Here is a 26,017-nt window from a genome sequence, read left to right as displayed (position 1 = left end):
ATAATATTTTTTTATTTTTTTGTATTGTATTCGACTAAGAAGAGTTGGCAGTCGACTATGGCTCCTTTCGATCGATTAGTCGACTATTTGACTAATAGGGGTCAGCCCTAGTGTGGACACAGGGGGCGAAACTAGAGCCCGCCAAGCGTCATTGGCGGTCAGTTTTTACGTTTGGCGACTCCCACTGAGAGGTCTGCCCGCCGTGTGGCGGGCAATCAAATAGTCATGTGAAAACCGAAAATCATGATCCAACACAGACATGCAGCGCACCGCGCACTTCTCCTCCTACCCCTCCCGCACCTGTTTCTGTATGCTGCATGTAAACAGAGGCTATTGCCTCGGACTAGGCCTGCCACGATAACACATTTTGCTGGGCGATTAATTGCCCCCGAAAATATCGCGATAAGCGATATTATTGCGACCGGTTAGAGAATTTTTTTTTTATAATTTTTTTTCCCAAAACTTTTATTTTGAAGCCCACCGCTCCGTCTTTTCCGGTGTTTTAGACTTTTATTTTGAATCCCACCGACCGGACCGGAAGTATTGTTGTGATTATCCTAGCAGAACCTATGAGCCGACAACTTGTCTCGTCCGGTTCTGTGTTTTTGAGCTAATGATAAAACAAATATTGAGATTGTTGGTGAACAACTAACTTTAGGTTAGTTTTAACGTTAGCTACTAACGTTAGATGCAGCTACTACAGGCAATCAACGATGAGGAGGAAGCGTCAAAGCAGTATATAATAGAATAGCTGTGGTGCGTAGGCACTGCAGCACGACTCGAAACTACCTACTACGTTATAATAAATGAATTCATGTTTAACTTGTCCCCGTGTCCAGTCCTTTGACTAGCCCCACCCGTTCATTGTAAACAATGATGCATGTAATTGTATTAACGTTATTCTGTGTTGTAGTTATGCTATACGTTGTATTTTGTTTGTTAGCTATTTAGCTAATGTTGTTAGCATTGAATGAGAATCAACACTCGATCTTTCATCTTTATTTAGCAGTCCAGTTTCTCCGGGCAGTAGCGAGTAACTACTTGGGTCTAAAAATAGCTAATGTTATAAATAACGCTACTTGGTTAAAAGGAGCAACACTATTGAGAAATGTAGTTAAGCTATGTGGCGTTGCCCCACGGAGCTCCTGTGCTGTGCTCTGTAGTAAAGCCAGCGGCCCGCCTCCCAACACGGACAGTGACTGACAAGGGGCACTGGTTCCGCCTCATTAAAACAAACGCGCAAATAGCAATTAATCGCGCCCGTCAAAATCATTGCATTAATTTTAATTATCGCGGCAATTAATCGATTTATTGCTTATCGCGGCAGGCCTACCTCGGACAGTCACCGTGACGTTAGTCTAGTCAGAGGGACCTCCGTGAGCTAATGTTAGCTACTGTTACAAAATGACCCAGTCAACTATTCACTTTTAGTTTAATACATGAGGCATTGTGTAACGTTATCCAGCCGGCTAGCTACTGATAGCTCCCGACATCAACAACTGCTCCAGCAAGTGTCCAGTGCATAATACCTCCGTTGGCTAGGTAGCTCATGTTAGCCCACGTTAGCTCACTAGTCACAGTAAACTAAATAGTTCAGAGGCGTTGTCCCAACGCCATCCAGCAGTAGCTATAGATAGCTCCTGACATCAATGTCCTACAACATGTGTATTCGAGCCCCTGGCTTACATCGCATGAGGGCTGCTGAATAGGGTCCAGCTGCAGCGCAGGAGAATCCTTTCATGCTGAATGTAGAGTTTAGGGTCCAGCTGCAGCGCCGGAGAATCCTTGCTGGAGCTGGAGGCCACTCGAGTATACACACAGACAGTGGAGCTGTTTGCAGACAGCGAGGTGGCGATGTCTCGCAGATAATACAACTACAAGTATGATTATATAATATATATATTTTATTAAAAAAAATATATAAAATAATTATTATTTTTTTTAATCAAAAAAAAGTTGGCAGGTAAGAAATATGCTTGGCGGGTAGATTCTTCCCATCTACCCGCCACTGGCCGGTGAGTCAAAAAGTTAATTTCGCTCCCTGTGTGGACATATGAAACGCTGTTGAAAGTGCCGCAGGAATATGGGGGTTTTGATAAACTGTCGGCTGTTGTTACCGATGGAGCACCGGCAATGAAAGGAAAACGCACAGGATTCGCCGGGCTTCTAAGGCAGAGTGGCGTTGAGTGTCCAATGCTGCACTGCATTATACATCAGGTAAGTTCGCTAACATAATTTCCATCTATTGTGGGTCACTATAATGACCAATGCGAGTCGAGTGTAGTCAAATTATATGCAAGAGTCGTTAAATCGTTTTTTTTATCTGATATAGGAGGCTCTCTGTGCCAAGAAGCTTGACTACTACAGCCATGTTATGGATTTGGTTACCAAGGTTACCAATCTAATTCGTGGAGGCAACAGGTCACTAAACCATAGAAAGTTTGTCTCCTTTTTGGAAGAGATGGACACTGATTATGGCGACTTGCAGCTACACACAGAAATCCGATGGCTGAGCCGTCGGAAAGTACAGGAGCGACATTGAAACACTGCAAATGCAATTCAATGATCGGTTTGAAGATTTCAACGGCATGCAGTCACGGATAGCGCTGTTTGCCGGCCCCCTCACCGCTACGGTGTCAGAGCAGCCCCCACCGTTGCAGCTTGAACTGTGCGAGCACTGCGAGCTACAGTCGGATCCTTTTTTTCAAGCAAAGAGACTGGGGAATTTCGTTTTGGAACCTGCTACCTGAGCCCCGCTTCCCACTCCTCAGGGACTTTGCCCTCTCTATGGCCAGTATGTTTGGGAGCACATACATATGTGAGAGCAATTTCTCAAACATGAAGCACATCAAGTCAAAGGAGAGAAACAGGCTGTCGGATGAAACATTATTTCATCTGATGCAGATTGCATGCACAAACATTGAAGTTGACATTCCTGCTATTGTGCGCCAAATGGAGATACCACAAGTGTCTCATTAAAGACAGGGGGGAGGAGGAGATGATGAAGAGGTGTAGAGGGGGGGAAGGAGATGATGAAGAGGTGTAGAGAGCGGGGAAGAGATGATGAAGAGATGTAGAGAGGGGGGGGGAGATGATGGAGAGGTGTAGAGAGGGGACCATTATTATTATTATTATTATTATTATTATTATTATTATTATTATTATAACCATTATTGACCCACTGTGGGGCGAGGGTGAATGTCATGCCAGTTTGATAAAGGGTCAATGGGAGGCATGTAGTATTGCACTTTACTTTACTTGCACTTTACTTGTTTACTTTTGTAGTGTTCAGATAACACTAATAACACAAACACAAAGCAGCATTCCTGCTGCATTTCACTACAACAGTAAATCAAAAGTGCAATAATAAATTATTTTGTTAAATGTATACACTTTTATCCTGCTACTAAACAAAACATTCCTGAGTGCTTCATATCCATAACATGCATTTCAGTGTTATGTTTTGTTTAGTAGCAGGATAAAGGTTTATACATTTAACAAAATCATTTATTATTGCACTTTTGATTTACTGTTGTAGTGAAATGCAGCAGGAATGCTGTTTTGTGTTTGTTGAGCAGTGGGCTTTAAGTTCATACATTTATTTTATTAGAAGCCTTAATTATAATTGATCATTTTTGTATATATTTGGGGTTACACAGCAATACTTTTAAATTCAGCTGTTTATAAATTCATAAAGTTGAAATTGCATTACTAAATGCATTTGAAATGGAATAAAAACAAAGTTACAACAAATTTTAATTGTTTATATACCGTGTGACTATTAGGGCTATTTGAGTGATGGGGTATACTGGCCGGACTGCCGATAAACAATGCGGCCCCCCAGATTGATTGTGGACATTTTGTGGCCCTCACCATATACAAAGTTGCCCACCCCTGAGCTAGTATATAGCTCAGCAGCTGTAACAGAATATATTATTTTTTATTATTTACGTTTCAACAGCGTCAAAATATTAATTTAAATTATAATGAACTAAAGAAGAACTTTCCATGTCTGTCATCTAATAATATATTCCATTACCTTTACGATCGGTATCGAAATCAAAATGTTGGTATCGTGACAACACTACAACATACAAAAGCAGCTGGACAACCTATATCCTTTGCATCTAATAGGCATGGACCAATGTGTAATTTTGGTGGTATGTGCTATTGCACAGATGTTTGTCCCCTAGTATGCGCACGCACGCACACACTATATAATATGCATGTAATAAATAGTTTGAACAACTCTGTGTTACTTGAACGTTTTTCACTGCACTCCTACATTTCTTTGTGTGCTCCTAAATTTCTTTGTGTGCTCCTTGGGAAAGAAGTTAGCGTAGAGCCCTGCGAGATACTCTAAATCCAGTGAAGCCACACTTCAAATCACAGGCACAGCGATAAGAAATTACTATCTATTCGGGGTATGGGGGAAAGAAATCGATATAGTAGTGTATTGTGATATTTTGCGTGCCAAGTGTCTATCTTTTTTTTTCGCTTGACAATCCCATTTTGTGACGTGAACAGACTGAAAACGTTATCTTATTAGATAAAACAGATGTGTATATAATATATACAGTATATCTTTATTGCAGATGCGGTCATGCAGACAAAGTTTTCCGTTGGGGACATCATTTGCAGTTGGAAAAAAGGGTAATAAATCGCAAGACTATCGTGACTTAAGTATCATGATAACGTTGTATCGTGGGGCCTCTGGTGATTCCCCCACCCCTACGGTCTAGTAGTCAGTCACAACAGAAAGGCTTAAAAGGACTAAGCTGCACTCCATGGGCGATCGCGCCTTCTGCTCTGCCGCACACAGACTTTGGAATGCTCTCCCCATCCACCTGAGAGCACCACAATCCGTCGAGGTTTTTAAAAGGGGCCTAAAAACATTTCTTTTTAACAAGGCTTTTGCCTGAATTTTCTTTTACCTTTATTTTTACTTCTATTCATTTTACTATTATTTTTATTTTACTCTTAGGTTCTTCCATTTCACTGGTTGGTAGTATTTTTAATTGTTTTTATTCATTTTTAATTGTTTTATTCATTTAACTTTGGTCTATATCTCCTGTAGCACTCTGAGATTCTCACGAATGTAGAGCGCGGTACAAATTGAATCCATTATTAATTATTATTATTATTATTATTATTATTATTATTAAAATGACGACTGAAACATACTTGTGAGGCAAGAGACACAGGCTAAAGTGAAAGGAACACCATTATATTTCACTGGAGCCTTAGACAGGCCATCAGAACACTGCACACTGATCTCTCCTCCACACACAAGCACACATGAACACACACAAACCACACATCCTCACTTGCACTCTCTCACACACAAACTACAAGAAAATTTTTATATTTGATAGTACATTTGTATATAGTACTCATTACCTTTATTTCTTAAGCTTAGCATTGCCATTATATTTTATTTGTAGTACTTTTTATCATGTCTATTTTTTTATCTATTCCATTTTATTATTTGTATGTTTGCACAATCAAGGCGCCGGGCATGGCCACCTTCATTTCACTACATCTTGTGTATGCATGTGACGAATACATCTCTTGAATCTTGAATCACACTGATCGCATCATGAATGCATTGCTCTCTGTCAGAAATGCATTCATTTCTAAATGACAGAATCCATTACCGGTGCATCGGTTCAGAAACGGAAGCTAAATTGGGTGTCGCCGTTTGATAGTGTTGTCATGATGAAATCATTTTATCAGTTAATCAAAACCTCAAAGAAAATATAGAGAGAAATGACAATCAAAGTTCTACCAATCAGCAAAGTGTTACACCGAATGTTGACCAACGACCTTCTCTACTAATCGATTTTACTATAGTAGTACGAGTTCTCACCACAGGGATATAATAACCCAAATCTAAATGTACATTTTCATCAAGAATAACAGCACATTTGGTCCATATAACCCACTCCGGACCCGTTTCCATTTGACATGTGGGACTCTTTTTTGCGTTATAAAGACTCTGCATGTTACTTTGTGACAATAAAAACACGATACGGAACGAATGTGACTGAGCCTGAGGCATTAAAAATAACTCCCAACACCTCTGGTTTTACTGACCCCTGGTAATCATTGGCATCTCCCAGTATGGACATGGTGAAAGCCTTGGGGCGCTCGTCCCCAATGGTAAAGGACCGGGGTGCTGAGAGGTAGCCTGCTTGCATGCGTGACCCAGCAGCCTCCTCCTGTATGTTCCAACGTTATTGCCCTCTCTGCAGGCCTCCCCTCGCTGCAGGCCTCCCCTCTCTGCAGGCCTCCCCTATATCTCGCTCATCTGTTGTCCTCCGGTTCAGTCACACCTCCCTGGTAGATTTGACAGCATAGCGTAGCAGGAGGAGAAGGGCTGTGGTGTGGAGCAAGCCGTCTTCAGTCCAATAGGGTATATCTGCAGAGCCACAGAGCCCAACGTCTGGGCGGGGCTTCGTGGTGTGGACGGGTTTGAGGCGGGGCTTCGTGGCGTGGACAAGTATTGTGGTCTGGACAAGTCTTTGCACTACTGCACATGCGGATGGGGGGGGGGGGGGGGCTCTCTCGCTCGCTCTCTCTCTCTCTCTCTCTCTCGTTTACGACATACACAACTTTCGTCTTGTTTACATCAGGGTCCCCCATTTTCAATTCATCATAACATGACATACAGATAGACAGTAATGTTACATCTAGACATTTATGACATACCAGATCAACAGATATACAGCACTGTTTGTGATACAAAAATAGTAGAGTATGTTACATCTAGACATTTATGACATACCAGATCTACAAATATACTAGACATTTATGACATACCAGATCTACAAATATACAGCACGGTTTGTGATACAAAAATAGTAGAGTATATATAGTAATAATAGAGTATATACATTTGAGGGGGAATAAACTGTACATATACAGCACTGTTTGTGATACAAAATAGTAGAGTAACCTGGCACACAACATACTTGTTCACATGTCATTTTTCTTTCACTCTAAAGGAAATATGTCTCACATACAGTAGACCCCCCAGTACTTTGTGGAGATGAAGATGATGAGTACCAGTCTTCTTCTCAGACATATAAAATCAGTTTTTCAATACAAGTACGACTCAAGACACAGAACATTAGTATGCCTAGTTCCTGAGGAGATGATGTGCCAGCGATGCCCAGACAATGTGCCCCTCTCAGATCCTGTCCTTATTACTACAAAGGCCAAAATCCTGACTAGCACCAAAATTATTCAAGGTATTTTGATTATGATATTAAAATGTATAGTGTTAATTTAATCAACCATGTGAGAAAGTACTGTATCAAGTGTAATGCTGCATATTTCCATCTCTAGATGTTTCCACCTACTACAAATACTGCAAACAATGTAGAATGCATTACCGTTACCAGGAATGGAAAGATGGTCTACACAACTTCAACAACAGTGTTCTCCTTGATCTACCCTTGTGCCTTTTCTTGAGGAATATGTTACAGGTTAGAAACTGTGGCTCAACAACTTACAGTACTGTATATTTGAATACCGTATATGTCACATGTATCTAGAGTTGTTCCGATACCGATACCAGTATCGGAAATGCCGCCGATACTGCCTAAAATGCTGGTATCGGTATCGGCGAGTACCCTCTAAAGGCGCTCCCATAGTCCAGCAGACTGTACACAGAGCAGACTCCACGGAGGTCCGCGCGGACTCTTGAGCTTTGATCTCAGCGGACAGCAGACCCACAGGTGGGAAGCTCCTATTTTCTGACGCGCGGACATAGGGCTGGGCGATATAACGATAACGATAAATATCGCGATATATTCTAATAATCGATATCGAATATCGAAATAAAAAAAAAATCGAAAAATCGTTTTTTTTTTTTTTACCTGCAACAGGGCAGTTTTAAAACCAGAGACAGTGGACAGACTTGTCTTTCTTGCCTGCAACTTAAAGTAATGGCTTTGCTTGTCCAAATGACAATACTGACCAAATTCAGATTTCTTTTTCTCTTGTCCATTTATTTTGTTTGCTTTCTAATTTAAAATACATTTTGAAACCGTCTGTACACAGTAGGCTATGTGTGCTAGCAGAACTAGACTCCAGTCACGAGTCACAGTGCACATGTGCGGTGGTTTGTCCACCAAAAAAGCGCCAAAAGATCGAAAATAAACTAGCAGAGCCAGAACTGTTCAACTCCTCTGGAGCCACAGCCAGCAGAGAAGCCGGTTTACTTTAGCTTTTAAACCAGCTGCAGCCTGAGAACTGGAGTGTGAGGGGATGTAACACTAAAGATGGCGGCAATGACAAAGAATTGCTGCAAAATAAACATACATCTGTTGTTTAAAAAAAAAAAAAAAAAAAAAAAATTTATACTTATAACAATTCGATAATTATCGATATCGAGAAATAAAATAAAATTATCATATCGTTATCGCGATATGATTTTTTTCCATATCGCCCAGCCCTACGCGGACATCCGCGCCGCTGACTTGGTGTCACACAAAACGCTGCTCGGCGTTTTGGTTGACATCGAACTGCATTTAATGTGACGCCGATCTGCATTTTACTCTGAACACTCGCTCTGTGCCAAGAGAGATGTTTGAATGGCTTTTCTAAATGAAGTGTGTAAAATTGCCAGTTTTATTTCGAAATATTGGAAACGGAGATAACATAGAATGTTAGAATATTTTGAAATAAAACTGGTGCTTTTATTTCATGCAATGCGTGTCTTTTCAGCACCACGCGCTGTCCACCTCAAGCCTATTGCATCTCGCTGCCTATATACCTGTTATTCAAGTGCGTAAAACTGCCCGTTTTATTATCGAAATATTGGAAACGGAGATAACACTCTTTATTTTGACATCGGATGACGACGACATGACAGAAGTTGAACAGCGTGGGGACAATTGTGTAAACTGCCGCGTGACATGTAGGAAATTGGTCCGCGGAGGTCCGCTCGACTATGAAGGCTCAAAGAGTCCGCGCGGACCTCCGCGGGGTCTGCTCTGTGTACAGTCTGCTGGACTATGGGAGCGCCTTAATGTTGCGCTCCGATACCATATGACGTAATTTATCAACAACACTGCGGACGTTGGGCTCTGTAGATATACCCTACTCGCTGAGTGAGCATTATAAAACAAACGTGTGCTTAATCGACCGTGAATTAAAGTGTCAATTGCCATTTTAACAGCAGAGCAGATACTTTCTTAAAATGCCATCGTCCCGGCAGAGCGCTGTTGACGGGGAGCTCTGATGTTATTAGCATTAGCTGAACAGCTAACCGAAAGCTAGCATTAACTAACGTTAAAGGTTTAGCCATAACGTTACCTTGGCTAAAGTTGGGGCTATTCATAATCCAGCAATAATGGCTGCAGACCTGCAAGCAAAGTACAGCAAGTTGGCAAAGGAGTATTCCAAGTTAAATCACAATGTCACCAGTAACGTTAGTTTTTCCATATACCGGTAGCTCTGATGCTAGCTAACCTAGCTCACGGTAACGTCGTCATTGCACAATTGCACGTCGCGTACACAATTAATGACATGTTGCGGACAGCCATAACGGCGACAATGTTTAGCTTTTAGTGCCAAATGATAAGAGTCTGAGGCGGAGTCTCAAAAGAGAATGTTGAATATTTATTGTGCAAAAATCACAACAACAGAGCCTCTGCTACTAAACGGAGCCTTCTTGTGGAAGCAAGTGCAGCAACGAATAATGTCCGTGTGGAACTAATGTGCCAACAACCTTTCCGTGGGTGAACTCATTGAGATAGTTTTCAATTACTGATACTAATACTAATCTATACAATCACCTGTTGTTGAATAAAACTTTATAGTTATTACTAAAAAAAAACAGTATCTAAACAGTAGCTGTATTAAAAAAAAAAAAAAAAAATTATAATTTATATAATATTTTTTTTATTTTCTTATTTTTTTAATGTATGCACTGGTATCGGATAAGTATCGGTATCGGCCGATACCCAAAGCTTAGGTATCGGAATCGGATCGGAAAGAAAAAAATGGTATCGGAACATCTCTACATGTATCGGTACTAAATACCTGTATGTCCCTATGTCGATATGAATTGAAAATGGGGGACCCTGATGTAAACAAGACAAACGTCTTTCTCTGGTCTGCATCCCCTTAACAATTGTGTGTATTGAGCCGTACTGTATTGTACCCATTCTGCAATCTATTAAAATAAAGTTTTCATTCACACTCAAACCCGTGTTCATTTTTTATTTTGCATACTAATGTTCTGTGTCTTGAGTCGTACTTGTATTGAAAAACTGATTTTATATGTCTGAGGAGAAGACTGGTACTCATCATCTTCGTCTCCACAAAGTACTGGGGGGTCTACTGTATGTAGGGCTGTTTAAAAAAAAATTCTGTGTGTGTGTGTGTGTGTGTGCATGGGGCCATTGGGTGGGGCCGGGGGACAAATACACTGGAGGAAAGTAACCCAGCTCAGCACTGCCCAAATTATATCATCACTATTGCCTGTTTGAAGGATATCATCCTCAAACACATATACACCACCTACACGCCTATTCTCAGTCCTTGCCCCACAATGGTGGAATGAACTACCCACCCCAGTTAGGACAGCCGAATCCCGTCCAATCTTTCGCCGTCGACTAAAGACGCACTTCTTCAACCATTATCTGAAATTAAAAAAAATTTAATTAAAAAAATCGAACCCTAACTAACCTTAACCTGTCATGCACTTGTCCTAATAAACTAACCTAGACTGTAACACGCAACACTTTGATGAATATTGTTACTCAGCTGATAGAGTTGTATCCTTCCTGATGACCTGTCGTACAGAACTTGTAAGTCGCTTTGGATAAAAGCGTCAGCTAAATGACTAAATGTAAATGTGAATGTAAATGTCTTGTAGAATTCCACACATAAGAAAGAAAGATACTGGGATGAATAAACAAAATAGGAAATAAAATGTAGAAATGCATGCAATACATAAATAAATATGAATCTCCATATATGAAATAGAACATTTAGATACGGTGCTACTGAGATGTTTTGGTGAGTTCTTTGTTTTTTTGTGGAAGTAGCCCTTCTTAAAAATGCATGAACATTCACTGATAATTGGTCTGTAGTGGAGTCTACAAGGTCTACATTGCCGGACCTTGTAGACTGACATAATTCTGTGCATAGTTTAGTCTACACAGGCCATATTTCAAATAATCAAAATCTTACTTCATTCATCTTAAACATTCTTGATTTGGGGGATTGGTAGTTCCCATGAAATCTGAAGTTGTTCAAACGACAACAGCGATCCACCTTGAATTAAATCACACAGCCGTGTTCACTGTTGGCTGTGTCACAGTCACGAAAGGGGCTACTTAATTCATTAATCCAATCCACTTTATTTATAGAGCACATTTAAAAACAACAAAGTTTACCAAAGTGCCGTACAAGTCCCACAACAAAAAAAAGAAAATGAAAAAAAAAAAAAAAAAAAAAAAAAAAATTTAATTTGAAGCTTCGAATTAAAATCGAAGCTCTGCCCCGAAGCTTCGATTGCCAAAAAAAATCGAAGGTCAGCCCTAACTGTATGTGAGACATATTTCCTTTAGAGTGAAAGAAAAATGACATGTGAACAAGTATGTTGTGTGCCAGGTTAATGTACTCTACTATTTTTGTATCACAAACAGTGCTGTATATATGTAGATCTGGTATGTCATAAATGTCTAGTATATTTGTAGATCTGGTATGTCATAAATGTCTAGATGTAACATTACTGTCTATCTGTATGTCATGTTATGATGAATTGAAAATGGGGGACCCTGATTGATGTAAACAAGACGAAAGTTGTGTATGTCGTAAACGAGAGAGAGAGAGAGAGAGAGAGAGAGAAAGCGAGCGAGCGAGAGAGCCCCCCCCCCCCCCCCCATCCGCATGCTCAGTAGTGCAAAGACTTGTCCAGGCCACAATACTTGTCCACGCCACGAAGCCCCGCCTCAAACCCGTCCACGCCACGAAGCCCCGCCCAGACGTTGGGCTCTGTGGCTCTGCAGATATACCCTACTCCTTCAGTCTCCACTGAGCAGAGCTGAGGCAGAAGCTCTTGCCTTGCCCCCCCCCAAACAGGCACCATGTGAGAGGAATTAGGAGCCATTAACACTCCCCCTTCATTTGAGCTCTTCAGACCTCCTGCCTGAGTCAAGCCCCACACATACTTTGATTCCACCAAATCATAGAAGGGCTTTTTTACATTAATGTAGAGAATATGGCAAGCTGCACAACACAACTCAACCCTGCCCCGAGTATTAGGACAGCAACCAGAAATCTCTCTTCTCGCATCTATCCCTCCTAGTTACATATATCTAGACACAGTCCCTCACGTATGCACTTCATCAGAGAGGTCAGAGCACCCTGTATTGATTGATTGATTGAAAAATGTATTAAAAGATTGCAGAATGGGTACAATACAGTACGGCTCAATACAAACTATTGTTAAGGGGATGCAGACCAGAGAAAGACTTTCGTCTTGTTTACATCAGGGTCCCCCGGAGCAGTCTGGCGGTTCACTGCCTTGCTCAAGGGTACTTAGGCAGAGATGGTGCGCAAGGCACCGTAAATGGAATACCAGCCACCTTTCAGTCACCACCAGGTCTACCCTCCTCCTGTCAGTGGTGGGGGATCGAACCAGGGAGCATTCAGTTACCTCCAGGCACATCCTGATTGATTGATTGATTGATTGATTGATTGATTGATTGATTGATTGATTGATTGATTGAAAAATGTATTAACAGATTGCAGAATGGGTACAAACAATACAGTACAGCTCAATACACACAAAATTGTTAAGGGGATGCAGACCAGAGAAAGACTTTGGTCTTGTTTACATCAGGGTCCCCCATTTTCAATTCATAGTGAATCCTGCATAAAGTTGCCCTGAAGTTTGAACGGCCTCGTTCAGCCACTCAGTCAGAGTTTAAATTGAGTGTAATAACTACAACAAAGTCCTGATGGTGGAAGGAAGGTGGCATCATGTGACCTCTCTCTCATCAGACTCTGCTTGAGCAAAGGAAAGAAAAGATGCTTCGACTCATTCATTGCTTGGTATAACGTACAGCTATATTAGTCTCATCGTGTGTTAGCTGTATCCTGTTTTAAATCAATGCAATCGACTATAGTAGTTGTATCTAGACGTGTCTGATTGCTGTAAACATTCGAAACAAAACAAGCCTCGGCCCTTTAGCTGGCGGTGTACAGTTGTTTGAACTTGACGGCTACTAACGGTAGCTAGCAGCTAGAAAACAACCATTAGCAGGAGGCTACACGTTAGCACAGCTAACAACAAACTTAACTCACCCCCCAGTGGGAGACAAGAAGTCCCCGTCCTCGTCGTCACCGCCGAACATGTTTTATTTTCCGAGTTACATATATAGATATATATAACTGTAGTAATGTGTGTCTTGTTGGATTTAAGATGTTCTTTGACAAACACAGCAACTCTGCAATCCTCTTCCTGTTTCGCTCTGTTGCTGCTGGTGGAATCAGCTGACGTTCAAACGTCTGATCTGCTCTGTTATAATAGCTGTACCGGGGTCTGTTTGTGAAGCTCAGAAAAGCTCCCAAGCGACGTCACAGCCGCCCTCAGATCAGCTCCGAAAAGACTGCAGCTCATCAGATTGTGTGGAATGGTCAGTGTGTGCAGTGTGGACAGTTTTTGATTGATTGATTGAAAAGTTTATTAACAGATTGCAGAATGGGTACAGTACAGTACAGCTCAATACATACAATTGTTAAGAGGATGCAGACCTGAGAAAGACTTTCGTCTTGTTTCCATCAGGGTCCCCCATTTTCAATTCATCATATTCATCATAACAGTCTACCACGAGAGGGCACTATACGCTTAGTTTTCAGTTTCCCTCCCAATAACATGGTTAAAAAGAATTTAATTCAACTTTATTTCCCCCAAATCCAATTAAAAAAACAATATACAAGTAATGTTGTCATATGGAGACCCCATGTCTATGGGACCGACCGCAAAGGTTTTCTACGCATGTAGGGTCGTGGCCCATAAAGCTGGTAGGCAATCAAAAGGCAATTAGCAATATTAGAGGTTCACAAAAATAAAGCTGATTAATTATGTTCATATTTTCACACATATAAAACTATAACCCGTCCTGTATAAATTAATTTAGGTTGAGAGTTATTGAGTTATATATATTCTCAATCTCTGATTTGATGTGTCTATGTCTAACACTGGTAAGAGACACGAAGGAGTGACTGGTTGTCCTTTTTTTTTTTTTTTTGGGGGGGGGAGGGTATATATATTTAAATTTTTGTCGCTGTGATGTCTTGATTTTGTCTGTCCTGTCTGCTTTGTTTGTATCTGTTAAAACACTGAATAAAAATTATATCAAGAGAGTTATTTACAATGTGTGATGTCATTATGATGTATATATTATTATGTAACCGAAATCCAGTTCAGTGGAATTATGAATAATAATATATATATATACATACATTTCAAGGCCTTTGCATATGCCTTTCTCTGAATTGTTAAAGGGGTATCCCAGTTTGGCTCACACTTGTATTTGTAGAAGCATTGCTTTACTACAGAGTTGAGGGTGTAACGGTACACAAAAACCACGGTACGGTACGTACCTCGGTTTTTAAGTCACAGTTCGGGACAGGGTTTCGGTACAAGGGATGGGTACCGAATTCTGTACTTTTGAGGTACCGAACCGAAACATGTCGGTACTACCGAGTATCGATTCAAGTGAGATACAAAAAAGAATTTTTTTTTTTTTTTTTTAACCTTTTTTCTTTTCATGTCAACGTTCACACACACAATATATGCTTACCTAGGATTTGACTTGATTCAACAACAAAGCAGTCGGAGCAATGGCAAGCCGAAAACTGTCGAAATTGTAGTTATTTGAAGTTTGGATTTTTTTTTCACGACTGAGGTAGGTAAATAAAATTTCTTGAGACTAAAGTACCGGTACCGTATCGGTTCAAATGTGAAAGGTACCCATCCCGTACAGTGGGAAAAAGTTTGGCTTTCCATGTTCCACTCAGGGGTGACGTAGTGTGCAGTAACTAATTGTACTTGTAGGCTGTCAACGTATATTCTATATTGAAATTAATAATCGACTTGTAAAAAAAAAATAATTATTATTATATTAGATTGTGATAAAAACAGCCCCCGGTGGGCGGTTGTTAGTGGTTAACATACCGTTGTATTCGTTCGGTACACTACACAGCCGTTCGGTACGGTACACAGGACATCACAGGCCCCCTGATGGACCCCATGCGGTTCGCTTATTGGGCAAACAGGTTAGTAGACTATGCGGTCAACGTGGGACCACAGTACCACATCCTGCAACAGCTTGACTCACGTGAACTGCCTAACGCCTGTCCCGTCTCCCTGTGAGTGGCTGTCTCCTGCTGATGACCGGAGTGGTGGATGTCCCGTGATGATGACCGGGAGGATGCGACCCTCGCTACGCCGCCCCCAGACCTGCCCAACACCCTGGACATAATCTCACCTCTACCCTCTGGTAGGAGCTACAGACACAGGAACAGTTTATTCCCCCTTGCTGTCACACTATAATTAACTCACTGTGACAATGTGCAGTAACCCTGGAACATTATAATATCCACTGTACCTAAACATTATATACTTATTTTCCACTATCCTGTTTACTGCTCACAGGAACGGTTTCACCTGCATATAGTCATTCCTTTTGTATATCTCTGAAGACTGTGTTGTTATTCTCATTTTCTTTTTTGTAAGCACATTGAGAGCCACTAAACCAGAGTAATATTCCTTGCATGGGTAAACATACTTGGCAAATAAATAAAGATGATTCTGATTCTGACCACCAGGCCAGACATATTCGCCCTGAACTACTGTGCATGCTTCAGCTTCCGGCTTGAAAAATGACTATATGGAGGCAAAAAAAAAGGAGAGGCGTTGGACGATGCTAGTCAATGGTTACCATTCCTACCAAACAAACACACACAAGTGAGGGGAGGGGCTGTGCCTTTACTTCTGTTTACCCTGTTACCTGGCGAGAGAGAAGAGTGGGAAGGTATAAGGAAATTCATATTACTCACTCATTGTTATTCTTCAGAATTGAGTGTGGGTAGAGCTATAAGCGCCATTTTTACATCTGGTTCTACCAGATTTGCACCTTTCACTCCCCCGTGTTTTTGTTTTGGCCACATGAAGAGAATTAAAGGTGTCCAATGGAGTTTCTGATCACTACTTGGTGAGATCGGCGCTATAGAGCACAGTGGGATAAAAGGGGTCGCCCGGAAATTGTGTATCACATGTTCTTCTGGCATGGGGGTGACATAGAACACAAAAAGAGTGCACTGGAGGCTTGTAAGCACGCCCATTGTCCTTCATATTGATTGGTCTATTATGACCTCCCTTGTCAAATCTAACAAGCTAACCGCCTGTCAATCAAAGTAAGTCAGACAACTTTATTACAACTTCACCAAAATCAAAAGTGAAACTTCCAGATGGAATATGAATGTTGCAAGAGCAAAGAAATGGTGATGATGGGACTTTGCAAAGGTCACGTGAGGTAGGAAATGTATTCACTATTAGAACAACAATAGAAAACGGTCTTATTTGAGTGGAAATGTGAATATGAAGAAAAGCGAGTTGTTTACAAGAAAATACCTTTAATCCGTAATGTCTCAATCTGGTAAATGAGTGTAATGTTGCTCTGTGGTGGAATTTCCCTCACTGACTAAGGCTTCGATGTTTTCATAATTTTACTGAGCTTATTACTTCCTGGAATAATGACATCACACGTCTTCACTTAATAACTCTCAAACCATATGCATTTGTGCAAGACAGTTTATGATGGTGTGATAATGTGTGAGATTGTGATAATAACAAATCACTTATTTTTTAACGTCTTGTGTTCCTTTGACACATCAAATGATAGGCCCTATTAAAACGAACACATTCCTGATAGCTATAGCATGTTTTCTGGAATTAAATGAATTATGGGGAATTTGACTGTGCACATGTTTTCATGTAATTCACATAAGAGTATGTTAAATTAAACGCCTTGCCAAGTTCATAAAATGTTAACACATTGACCGCCAGCAGCAGGGGGCGCTGATCCCCCTTCATCGCCAGGTCTTTATTCAATGGATATAGTTTTAGACTGCGACATTTGCGAGTGCTTAAAATATATCTTATGGGTCTAATAACGCCGTCGACTGTCAGTGAGTTGCTTCCAGTCAACATGCCCGAAACAGATTGTTTTTTCATCCGTACATTTCCGTTTTTATACCGTTTTGAATAGAGTATGGTTTGGGTGCTTTTCAGTAATTCCAGGAAAAAGACGCCCGACCGAACTGTAGGAGTCGCTGTTCACAACGACCCAGACCCACCCACCGGCTTCCCTCCCGCTGACTCTGCCAATCGAGCCAGTATGATGGCCGGCCAAGCCGGAAGCAACGCTGACAGCTGGATTCGATTGATACCAGTGTCTCTTGCGTTGGTGACGAGCGCCTTGTCCGCTGCGCCACCCAGCCGCAAATTTATATATAGTGTTCTTACCTTGTATCTGATGTAATGCAAAATAAATAATCAAAATATCTTTTTTTTTTTGATCAAATATTTTTCTTTTCTTTTCTTTTTTCCAACATGAAACAAAACATATCACAATACAACAACAACAATACATAAAAAGACTTACTCAACAACCCATGACAAGACAACTACTGATACAACTGTACAGTGATCATCCTAACATGGACACTCGCTCGTTCTCTTCCCCCCCCCCCTCCCCCCGCTCACCCCAGGACCTCAACATGAGTCACACTCATAATACATCACAATACATCACTCAGCAAAAAAAAAAAAAAAAAAAAAACAAGAATCTAAACAAACATTTCCAAACTTATATGCGTTCCCTCAACTTTGCCACTGTAGCCAACCAAATTACGATATCAGATTCCCTAACCCCTATAACACGTGCCGTGGATATCTCCAAATAGATCACGTCAAGGTAGGTGAGAAACCATACCTTTGGACAGAGTCTATCTGGATGAAACCAACGTGAGGCAATCAATTTTTTTGCGGCTGTGAGGCCGGCCAAAATTAGTTTTTTCACCTGTATAGAGGTCGGTAATTTAGAGAGATCATTCAGTAATAGTACAGAAGGAGATACAGGTATGGTTAGAGAGAAAATGTCTGAGAGCTGATATGTAACATTTTCCCAAAAAATCACAACAGGAGGGCATTCCCAGTACATATGCATAAATGTACCTGTGGCGCCACTTGGACACAAGGTACACAGAGAGTCAGGTCTGAGACCCATTGAATTCAATCGTCTAGGGGTTAAATAAGTCCTGTGAATAAAATTCAGATGAATCTGTTGGTGATCTGGGTTGTGTGAGGATAACCGAACATTTTCCCAGACTGCATCCCAATCAAAATCTACATCCAACTCCGGAACATCCTTTCTCCAAATCGTATCCAGGGGGAGCTCTTTATACGAGGTCATGAGTAAATGGCGATAAAAGTCAGAGACAAAGCCTCTCGATGTCTCCTTGTCATAAAATAACTTGTGAAAGCGGTGATGCACTAGTGGAGCATCCCATGGCACGCCATGAGCCTTCAGAGCTGCTCTTATTTGTAAATAAAAGAAAAAGGAGGTTCCGGGGAGATCATATCCGTTGGATATATCCTGGAAAGATCGGAGGCCAGAGTTATCAAAGATATCCCCCAATGTGTGGATACCTTTCTTTTCCCATCTAGGGTACCTAATAGGTTGTTGTTCAATAAGGAGAAGATTGTTATTAAATAGAGGGGAATGCGTGTGCCATTGATGGCGGTTTGTACCCACTTTCTGAGTGTCACGCCAAGTTTGGATCACATGTGTGATTAAAGGGCCAAATCTTAATTTACATTGTTTAATTGATATGTTGGTATACACAATATCCTGAAGTCTATATGGGGACACCAACTTCTCCTCCAATGGTCGCCAAGATACAGCTGCTTGAGCATCAAACCAAGTGATCAAAGGTCTCAGAGAGAAAGCCTGAAAATAATATTTAAAGTCTGGAAATGCTAAGCCCCCATCGAGTTTACTCCTTTGGGCAGTTGATCTCTTCAAGCGCGGGCGTTTATTGTTCCAAACGAATTTATACGAGGCAGAGTGCAATTTCTGCCAGTAACCAACAGGAGGAGGTAACGGGAGCATGGAGCTGATAAAGTTAATTCTGGGTAAAATATTCATTTTAATTATTGACGCACGGGCCTGTAATGAATTTTTTAATTTGGACCATCTGTTAAAGTCATTCGTAATCCTGTCACCCAAGCTGGAGTAATTATACCTTACCGTCTGGCCTATAGTGGGGAATATTTCAATCCCGAGACATTTAAAGTGCTCCACCATAAGCATGTTTGCCGGTAAGATGGTAGCCTTCGCAGGCTCATTAAGTGGAAGAAAAGCAGATTTTGGCCAGTTGATCTTAAAGCCGGACAGGCTGCCGAATTCATCTATCACGCCGAGCAGATGAGGTAGAGAGATGGAAGGATTTTGCATAAACAGGAGTACATCATCTGCGTATAAGCTAATATGATGATGTGTGCCCTGAATTGAAATAGGAGACATAATTTGGGATTGTCTTATGTATTGAGCTAGGGGTTCGAGGGATAAAGCGAAGAGTCCGGGACTAAGAGGACAACCCTGTCTAGAATAATCAAAATATCTGATCGCAATTCCAAATACTGCTCATGGAGGTCCATACCACACTACCGACCATTTCACAATGACGGGCGGGTGGGGTTACTGTTCGATGCCATCGTTGTATAGAACTGGCTCACCTGAGTATTTAAACCCCGCCCGCACGGCTCAGATCGGCTCCTAAAACACACCAGCCCATTTTCAATGAGATGCAATAGCTCCGCCTGGCAGTAGAGGGCGGTGTTGACCGTCTGCCAGCTCAGACAGGGTCTGAAGGTATACCAGGGCCCCGTTCCCCGTACCTGGATAACTGAGTTAGCCGGATAACTTTAACTGGATAACTGAGTTAGCCGGACTTTCCGGTTCCCCGTACCTGGATTTTCCAAATCACCATGACAACAGATCCAAAAGTTTGAGCCTGGTCGAAAGCAGAGTTTAAGTTCAAGTTAGCCTGAACCATCGCCACGCCCCCGCAAAGAAGTGACAGCCCGTTTCCTGAAATTATTCCCACAGTCTACGATCTGCATTATACCATTCTGAATTACGTTTTTGTGCTCCATTCTTCCAGAGGGGGCTTTTGAAATGTAAAATAGACCCAAAATGCTGATACTAAATTCACTTTGTCCTAAATAATGCACGTTATATATACCGTGGCGCTCGCTCGTGCGATGTACACATTATGTGGTTATTTTAATTGTAACTGGGATTAAGATGTCTGATGAGATGCGCTGTTTGACGGATTTGAGAAATTGAATGAGCCGTTGACGTCACATTAATGAATGAGGATAAAGAGATAAAACTTCATTCAAAACAAAGAATATTCTAAACACGGGTCTCTCGTTCATTAATGTATAAACAATGAATTTATCCCATCTGGCACAGTGGCTCAGCGGTAGTGCTCAATCCTGGCAACCCGGCGACCGGGGTTCGAAACCCTGTCTTTCCAATATAAATTTTTGGAATATAATATTAATGATTATACGCAAAGGTAGCATAGTTTTAAGTTAAAATATTATAAATCTACATGCATTGAGGATGTCATTCTTTATATAGCTCTCAACGTGCACCAAATTGAATTATTCCTATATTGCAAAAAGAAGGAGACGACTGGGTCTCGAACCCCGGTCGTCTGCGTGAAAGTCAAAAGTACAACCCGTTAGACCACAGAGAAGATAAGTAAAATATCGACCATACATCAATCAATGGGTAAGGGAGCCGTATCGTTATTCTGTATAACAGTTTTACTAATTATTTTCGCTAGCAAGATCTCATTTGATTATTCAATCCAGCAGGCAAGTTTAAAGAAATATAATCTGATTGATTGAGGTAATGAGGGACTTGAAATTAGCCTATAGATAACGCATTTAACTTGTCGGCGAGGCGATTGAGCCGTACTGCAATATGTTAATAAAGTTCTAAATCAATTAATCAATCAATGCCGCTAGAGAATCAGATTCTCTGCTATCGATACGTGCTGGCTTTTCAACTGAAGCGGCCGCGTGCATTTAGCCTGGGTCGCAAGTCTGGCTTGAGTTAACGAGACTGAATCCACCTTCGAGGAACAGGAAAATCCCGGCTTCAAACATCGGGTTAACTGAAGCTGGATAATGACGTCTTGATCGACTTAGTTGAACCAGGTACGGGGAATGGGGCCCAGAGGCTGCAGCTATGAATTATGAATAGATATAGCAAATAAACAAAACAACGATCCCAAACACGAGTTAACTCGTTTCTGACGCTGAGCGCATGGCGGGCAATAACGAGTTAACTCGTTTCCGGCGCAGATTGTGTTAAGTTCAAAGGTCTTTTCCCTTGATCAACTGCAGGCAGAAGTGCAAATATCACACAATAACATTGTCTCAGTCATTATTACACACCTGCCTAATGTAGAAATCCTTTGATGAGTGTCAACAGAATCGTTTTCCAGGTGTTGATGTGTAGCCTACATTTGATACCGGCTAGTGGGTGCTTCTATAAGCATGCAGAAATATACTTAACCTGTTAATCTGTAGACCGTTTTCGCTTAAAAGGTACATGCCTAAGTAAATGGAAGATTGCTCCACTTCTGCAAGGTCAATTTGCATGTTCTTGGTATCTAGGAACATCTAGGGACCTGGGGGTATGTATTTCCAGTGTCAGAAATATTGTGTCTGTTACTAGGCTGAGTAAATTGTAATGAATAAATTAATTATGATTTATGATTATATGATTATAATATTGATTATGATATTGAGATCATGTGTACAAAAAATCTAAGCAAATGAACCCCGGGAAGATGATTAAACAGAAGGATTTGTAGATACAGTAATTAATGATAATCGACTTTAATTATAAATTCATATTTGACCTTGAACTTGACCTTGACCTTATTATGGCCAAATCATACATCTATGGATAGGGAAAATGCTCCTCTTTCCAATGGCAGGGTTGAATCTGGATTTAGTCATTTCTTGCGGTTTTTACGATAATTAGCATTTTCCGATAAATTTGTATTTCCGATAAAACATATAAAACATCGGTAAAAATGAAAATATACACTTTGACTACTGTTTTTGATAGGGTTATGGTCTTTACTCTTGGCTACAAAAAAAATATTTAAAAACATTGACCTCTTAACATCCAAGGGCCCACATGTGGACGATTCTTTGCCGACCTCTAGTGGCTCGGGTGTGCATTTCTTTTAATACAATATATATAGAATTAAACCCCTATTTGTTGCCTGTCGATTGCCCTTTCAGGTGACAAAATCCGTTCAGTGGTTCTCGAGTTACATGCCGATATGTGAGGCGTGCCCCAAAGTACGCAAAAGTACACATTACCACCCCCGACTCCCGGGGTTCTAGCTCCGTCAATCATTTGGCGATCTCGAAAATCTTGGCACAGGGTTGTAGCCACTGAGAGTGGCTTTCCAATGATACCCCATGATATGATAATTGGGGATCTAATACGGTCTCTATTGATTGATTTATGATAAAGAAAAAGAGATTAAGACTTAACATTAAAAGTGCTATAGATAACATTCAGCCACTAGATGTCGCACTAGAGCACCAGCATGTCATTTATCCAATCAGATGCATTCCACGTGGGGAGATGTAAAGTAGGGATGGGATACATGCACAAACATTCCTTTTGGACCCGCAAAATATTTTTAAATGATAAATTCATTAAATCAATCGTTTTTAGGGGGAAAAGCAATACTCTTCAATAACCTTTTTTAAAGGCTCTCTGGATGTATAACTTTTTCAAAATGATTACTCTGCATAAAAATGTTATCTATAGCACATTTAATATAATCCATGGCTGGGGATTGAACAATAAATCATGTCTTGGTAAAGTTGTTTGCTTTTTTTTTTTTTGACAGATGATGATATAAATATACCCCATTTGTAAAGGGTCAAAGGTCTTTTTGAAGAGCAGCATTGTGCTGTATTGTTACTGCACCTTGCTGTTCATGCAGCGCATCACCTCCATGGCATTCTGACGAGGGTCTCTTAACTTGGAAATCTATTTTGGCCCCGGTACCAAGAAAGCAGTCATTTGAGCCATGATCCGAAGGTAAAACGTTGCATTTGTCACGCTGGAAGATTTGTGCTCTAACCAAGCTGAGCATGTTTATTAATAATGTCCCTTTGACCTCCTCCTGCACGAAAACACCAGTAAACACATACACACACACGACTATTAAATATAATCCATCTGCTTTACTCTTTCAGTATTTACACATGATCATTGTACAGCAATATTATTTGCTATTTGGCATTTTAAAGTCTTTTTTTTTTTTTACCTATGAAAAATATACAAAAATAAAAATGACATCTATTTATTTCCTATATTTCACAAGAACGTGTGTCCATGTCGTCACACCGCTGTTGCGTTAGGAAGACGCGCGTGATGACTTCCTGTTCCTCTTCGCTCGCCGGGCGGCTGGAAAGCGGACAAAGTCAAAGTGTTTGGTGTGGTCCATGTTGGGGAAAGGGGGCGGGCCCGTGTGCAGCCTCTTGATGAAATGGACCTCTCTCTGGTTCTCCCGTGTCCTGAAGGCTTTGATGGGCCTCCCTTTCCTGGTGAAAGCCACATACCAGCCCTCATACTTGGCATTCTGAAAGGCTGTGTAGTTGTTCTCCAGAACAATCTCTGTGAAGATACAATCCCTACTCCGTCCGTTGGGCTGCAGAGAGAGAGAGAGCGGGAGAGAAACGCTGTTAGATCTGACTATATCGGATAGTTCGAAGCTTCGTTCATAATGTTGACATTTGAATTCTAAATCAACATTCGAATTTTTTATTTTTTATTAAAAAAAAATTAATAATAATAATATTTCTTTAATTAATATATATTTGTATTCATTCTGTTTAAGCAAATGGGCTTTTTCTTCACAGTTGCAGATAGAATTAGGCTACACTAATAGTATAGTATTATACCATTATAGTATATGACTCGTCATACAAATTTAAATAAAACATTTATCATAAATGATGTAGCCTATCTACATCCACTTGGCACTCGGCGCTCCATCAAGACGTCACCTTCGTACCAACCGTGCCCTTATTGTATTTATGTTGACGAAACTGATGAGTCATTAAAGGAAGTTGATTTAATAAAAATAAAAAGACTAATTTAATCAGATTAATCACTTTATTCAAATTGAGGATTTAGTTTGAGGATATAAAATTATTAATATTATTTTTTTTGATTACGTCATAAAATATGACGACAGACATTGGAAGCTTCGTTCGAATACTTCAATAGGAGCTTTGAATGTTAAAAAATGACATTCGGTACATCCAAGTTCACTGCAAACAAGACAGCAAGCATTATGGATATAGTAGCCCATATTACATGCCAGTACATTGGTATTTATAACATTATAAACAACAATTAAGTAGAATATTTTGACTTGCAATGTCAAATACCAAAATGGTTAGTAGTATTTCTTATGTATGTTTATGGTTAAAGTATTTAATCACAATTATAATTATGCAATTCACTATCCAGCATTTAAGCCATATGAATCCAAAGACACGGCACACATAATAACTTAACCGTACTAGAATCCTAATCTGAATTTCATCTTACTGGCATCACTGGGAGGGGAAATGCCAGGAACATGCTCAGGGGCTCTCGCCCTTTATCAGAATGTATTCATTCGCTATCAACAGACGTTACCAGGGCCTCAGCTTTCAACACCTCGAGCAGATGATGAGAGATGGGCCCAGGGCTTCTCATGGCAGGCTAGTAGCCAGACAACTGGATACATCTTTTCCATTTCCATGCAGGAAGTGGAGAGTTGACTTATGACCACAATACTAAGAGAGAGAATGTATTTCCCCCCCATTGCGTTCAGCTGTGTCTTGGAAATAAGAGTGGGTATCTAATCATTGGTCCCTTTGAGAGATGCATGTTTTTTTTTTTAAATGTTGTGTCTCGGGATGAGTGACAAGTCAAATACGAAAGACTCCGGTGACAGCGAAGCACATATTTCTGGGTCAGGTAAACGATATAAACATATAAGACAAGAAGATACTTGCATTGTGTTTCGTATGTAATTGGATGTTTCCCTGTTTAGCAAAGAGAGATCTCACATGACACCTCTAATTAAATATGTTGTACAAAAAAATGTATGTTCAGTCATAATGAGCAAGGCCCGCAAGGGCTTCCAATCGCCTAAAGTTACAACACACAGTCCCTCTCCTAACTGCACTATAACCTGCCTTATGGTAGTATAATACATTAATACCCCAAATCAATAATAACAGGCTTCATTCAGTGTGTGTGTGTGTGTGTGTGTGTGTGTGTGTGTGTGTGTGTGTGTGTGTGTGTGTGTGTGTGTGTGTGTGTGTGTGTGTGTGTGTGTGTGTGTGTGTGTGTGTGTGTGTGTGTGTGTGTGTGGTCTGCCCCCTTCTCCCTGTAAAAAGAAAAGGCAGCATGAGTTTATGTTGTACCTTTCCAACTAGTTTCCCCTTCCGGTTCATGCAGAGGTAGCGTCCACTCTCTGCGCCTCTTATCCGCACCCGACTGCCGAAGGTATCGGTCTCTACAAATAGACGTGCTGCGAAAAGAAAAAAAAGAAAGAGAATCAAAGAGCTGCAAAAATAACTCCAAAACACCGCAGTTACACACACACACACACACACACACACACACACACACACACACACACACATACATGTATTGTATCATGTAACTGTTTCTTTCATGTTTGTATATTTGTATTCGCTCTGGTGGCAAACCATGTTTCCCCTCTGGGATTAAGAAATAAACCATACCATATATACCACACACACACATCCTAATTAAAGTAGAATAAAATAGGAAGTAGATTTGAA

General features: G+C 40.7%; 2 protein-coding genes across 5 annotated transcripts in view; both read right to left on the bottom strand.

Moving 5' to 3' along the window:
• fkbp15b (FKBP prolyl isomerase family member 15b) overlaps positions 1 to 13,489 on the bottom strand; it is a 79,228-nt gene extending 65,739 nt beyond the window's left edge. For 2 of the 4 annotated variants that reach the window (XM_084309218.1, XM_084309219.1), the window contains exon 1: positions 13,330 to 13,489. In XM_084309218.1, coding sequence (XP_084165344.1) covers positions 13,330 to 13,379 — 50 coding nt within the window. In that variant the 5' untranslated portion in view covers positions 13,380 to 13,489. Of the gene's footprint in view, positions 1 to 6,096; positions 6,212 to 13,329 lie in introns of those variants that run through there. The other 2 variants (XM_084309216.1, XM_084309217.1) reach the window with 1 other exon arrangement.
• A 10,076-nt stretch (positions 13,490 to 23,565) lies between these two features.
• The window catches only part of fgf17 (fibroblast growth factor 17), a gene marked incomplete at both ends in the record, with an annotated part of 3,791 nt that continues 1,339 nt past the window's right edge, over positions 23,566 to 26,017 (bottom strand). The window contains 2 exons of the mRNA XM_084308138.1: positions 23,566 to 23,859; positions 25,634 to 25,740. Of these exons, the coding sequence (XP_084164264.1) occupies positions 23,566 to 23,859; positions 25,634 to 25,740 (401 nt within the window). The remainder of the gene's footprint in view (positions 23,860 to 25,633; positions 25,741 to 26,017) is intronic.

Source organism: Notolepis coatsorum (assembly GCF_963971535.1).
Source record: "Notolepis coatsorum genome assembly, chromosome: 2".
Lineage (NCBI taxonomy): Eukaryota > Metazoa > Chordata > Actinopteri > Aulopiformes > Paralepididae > Notolepis > Notolepis coatsorum.
This window is presented reverse-complemented; position numbering and strand designations above follow the sequence as displayed.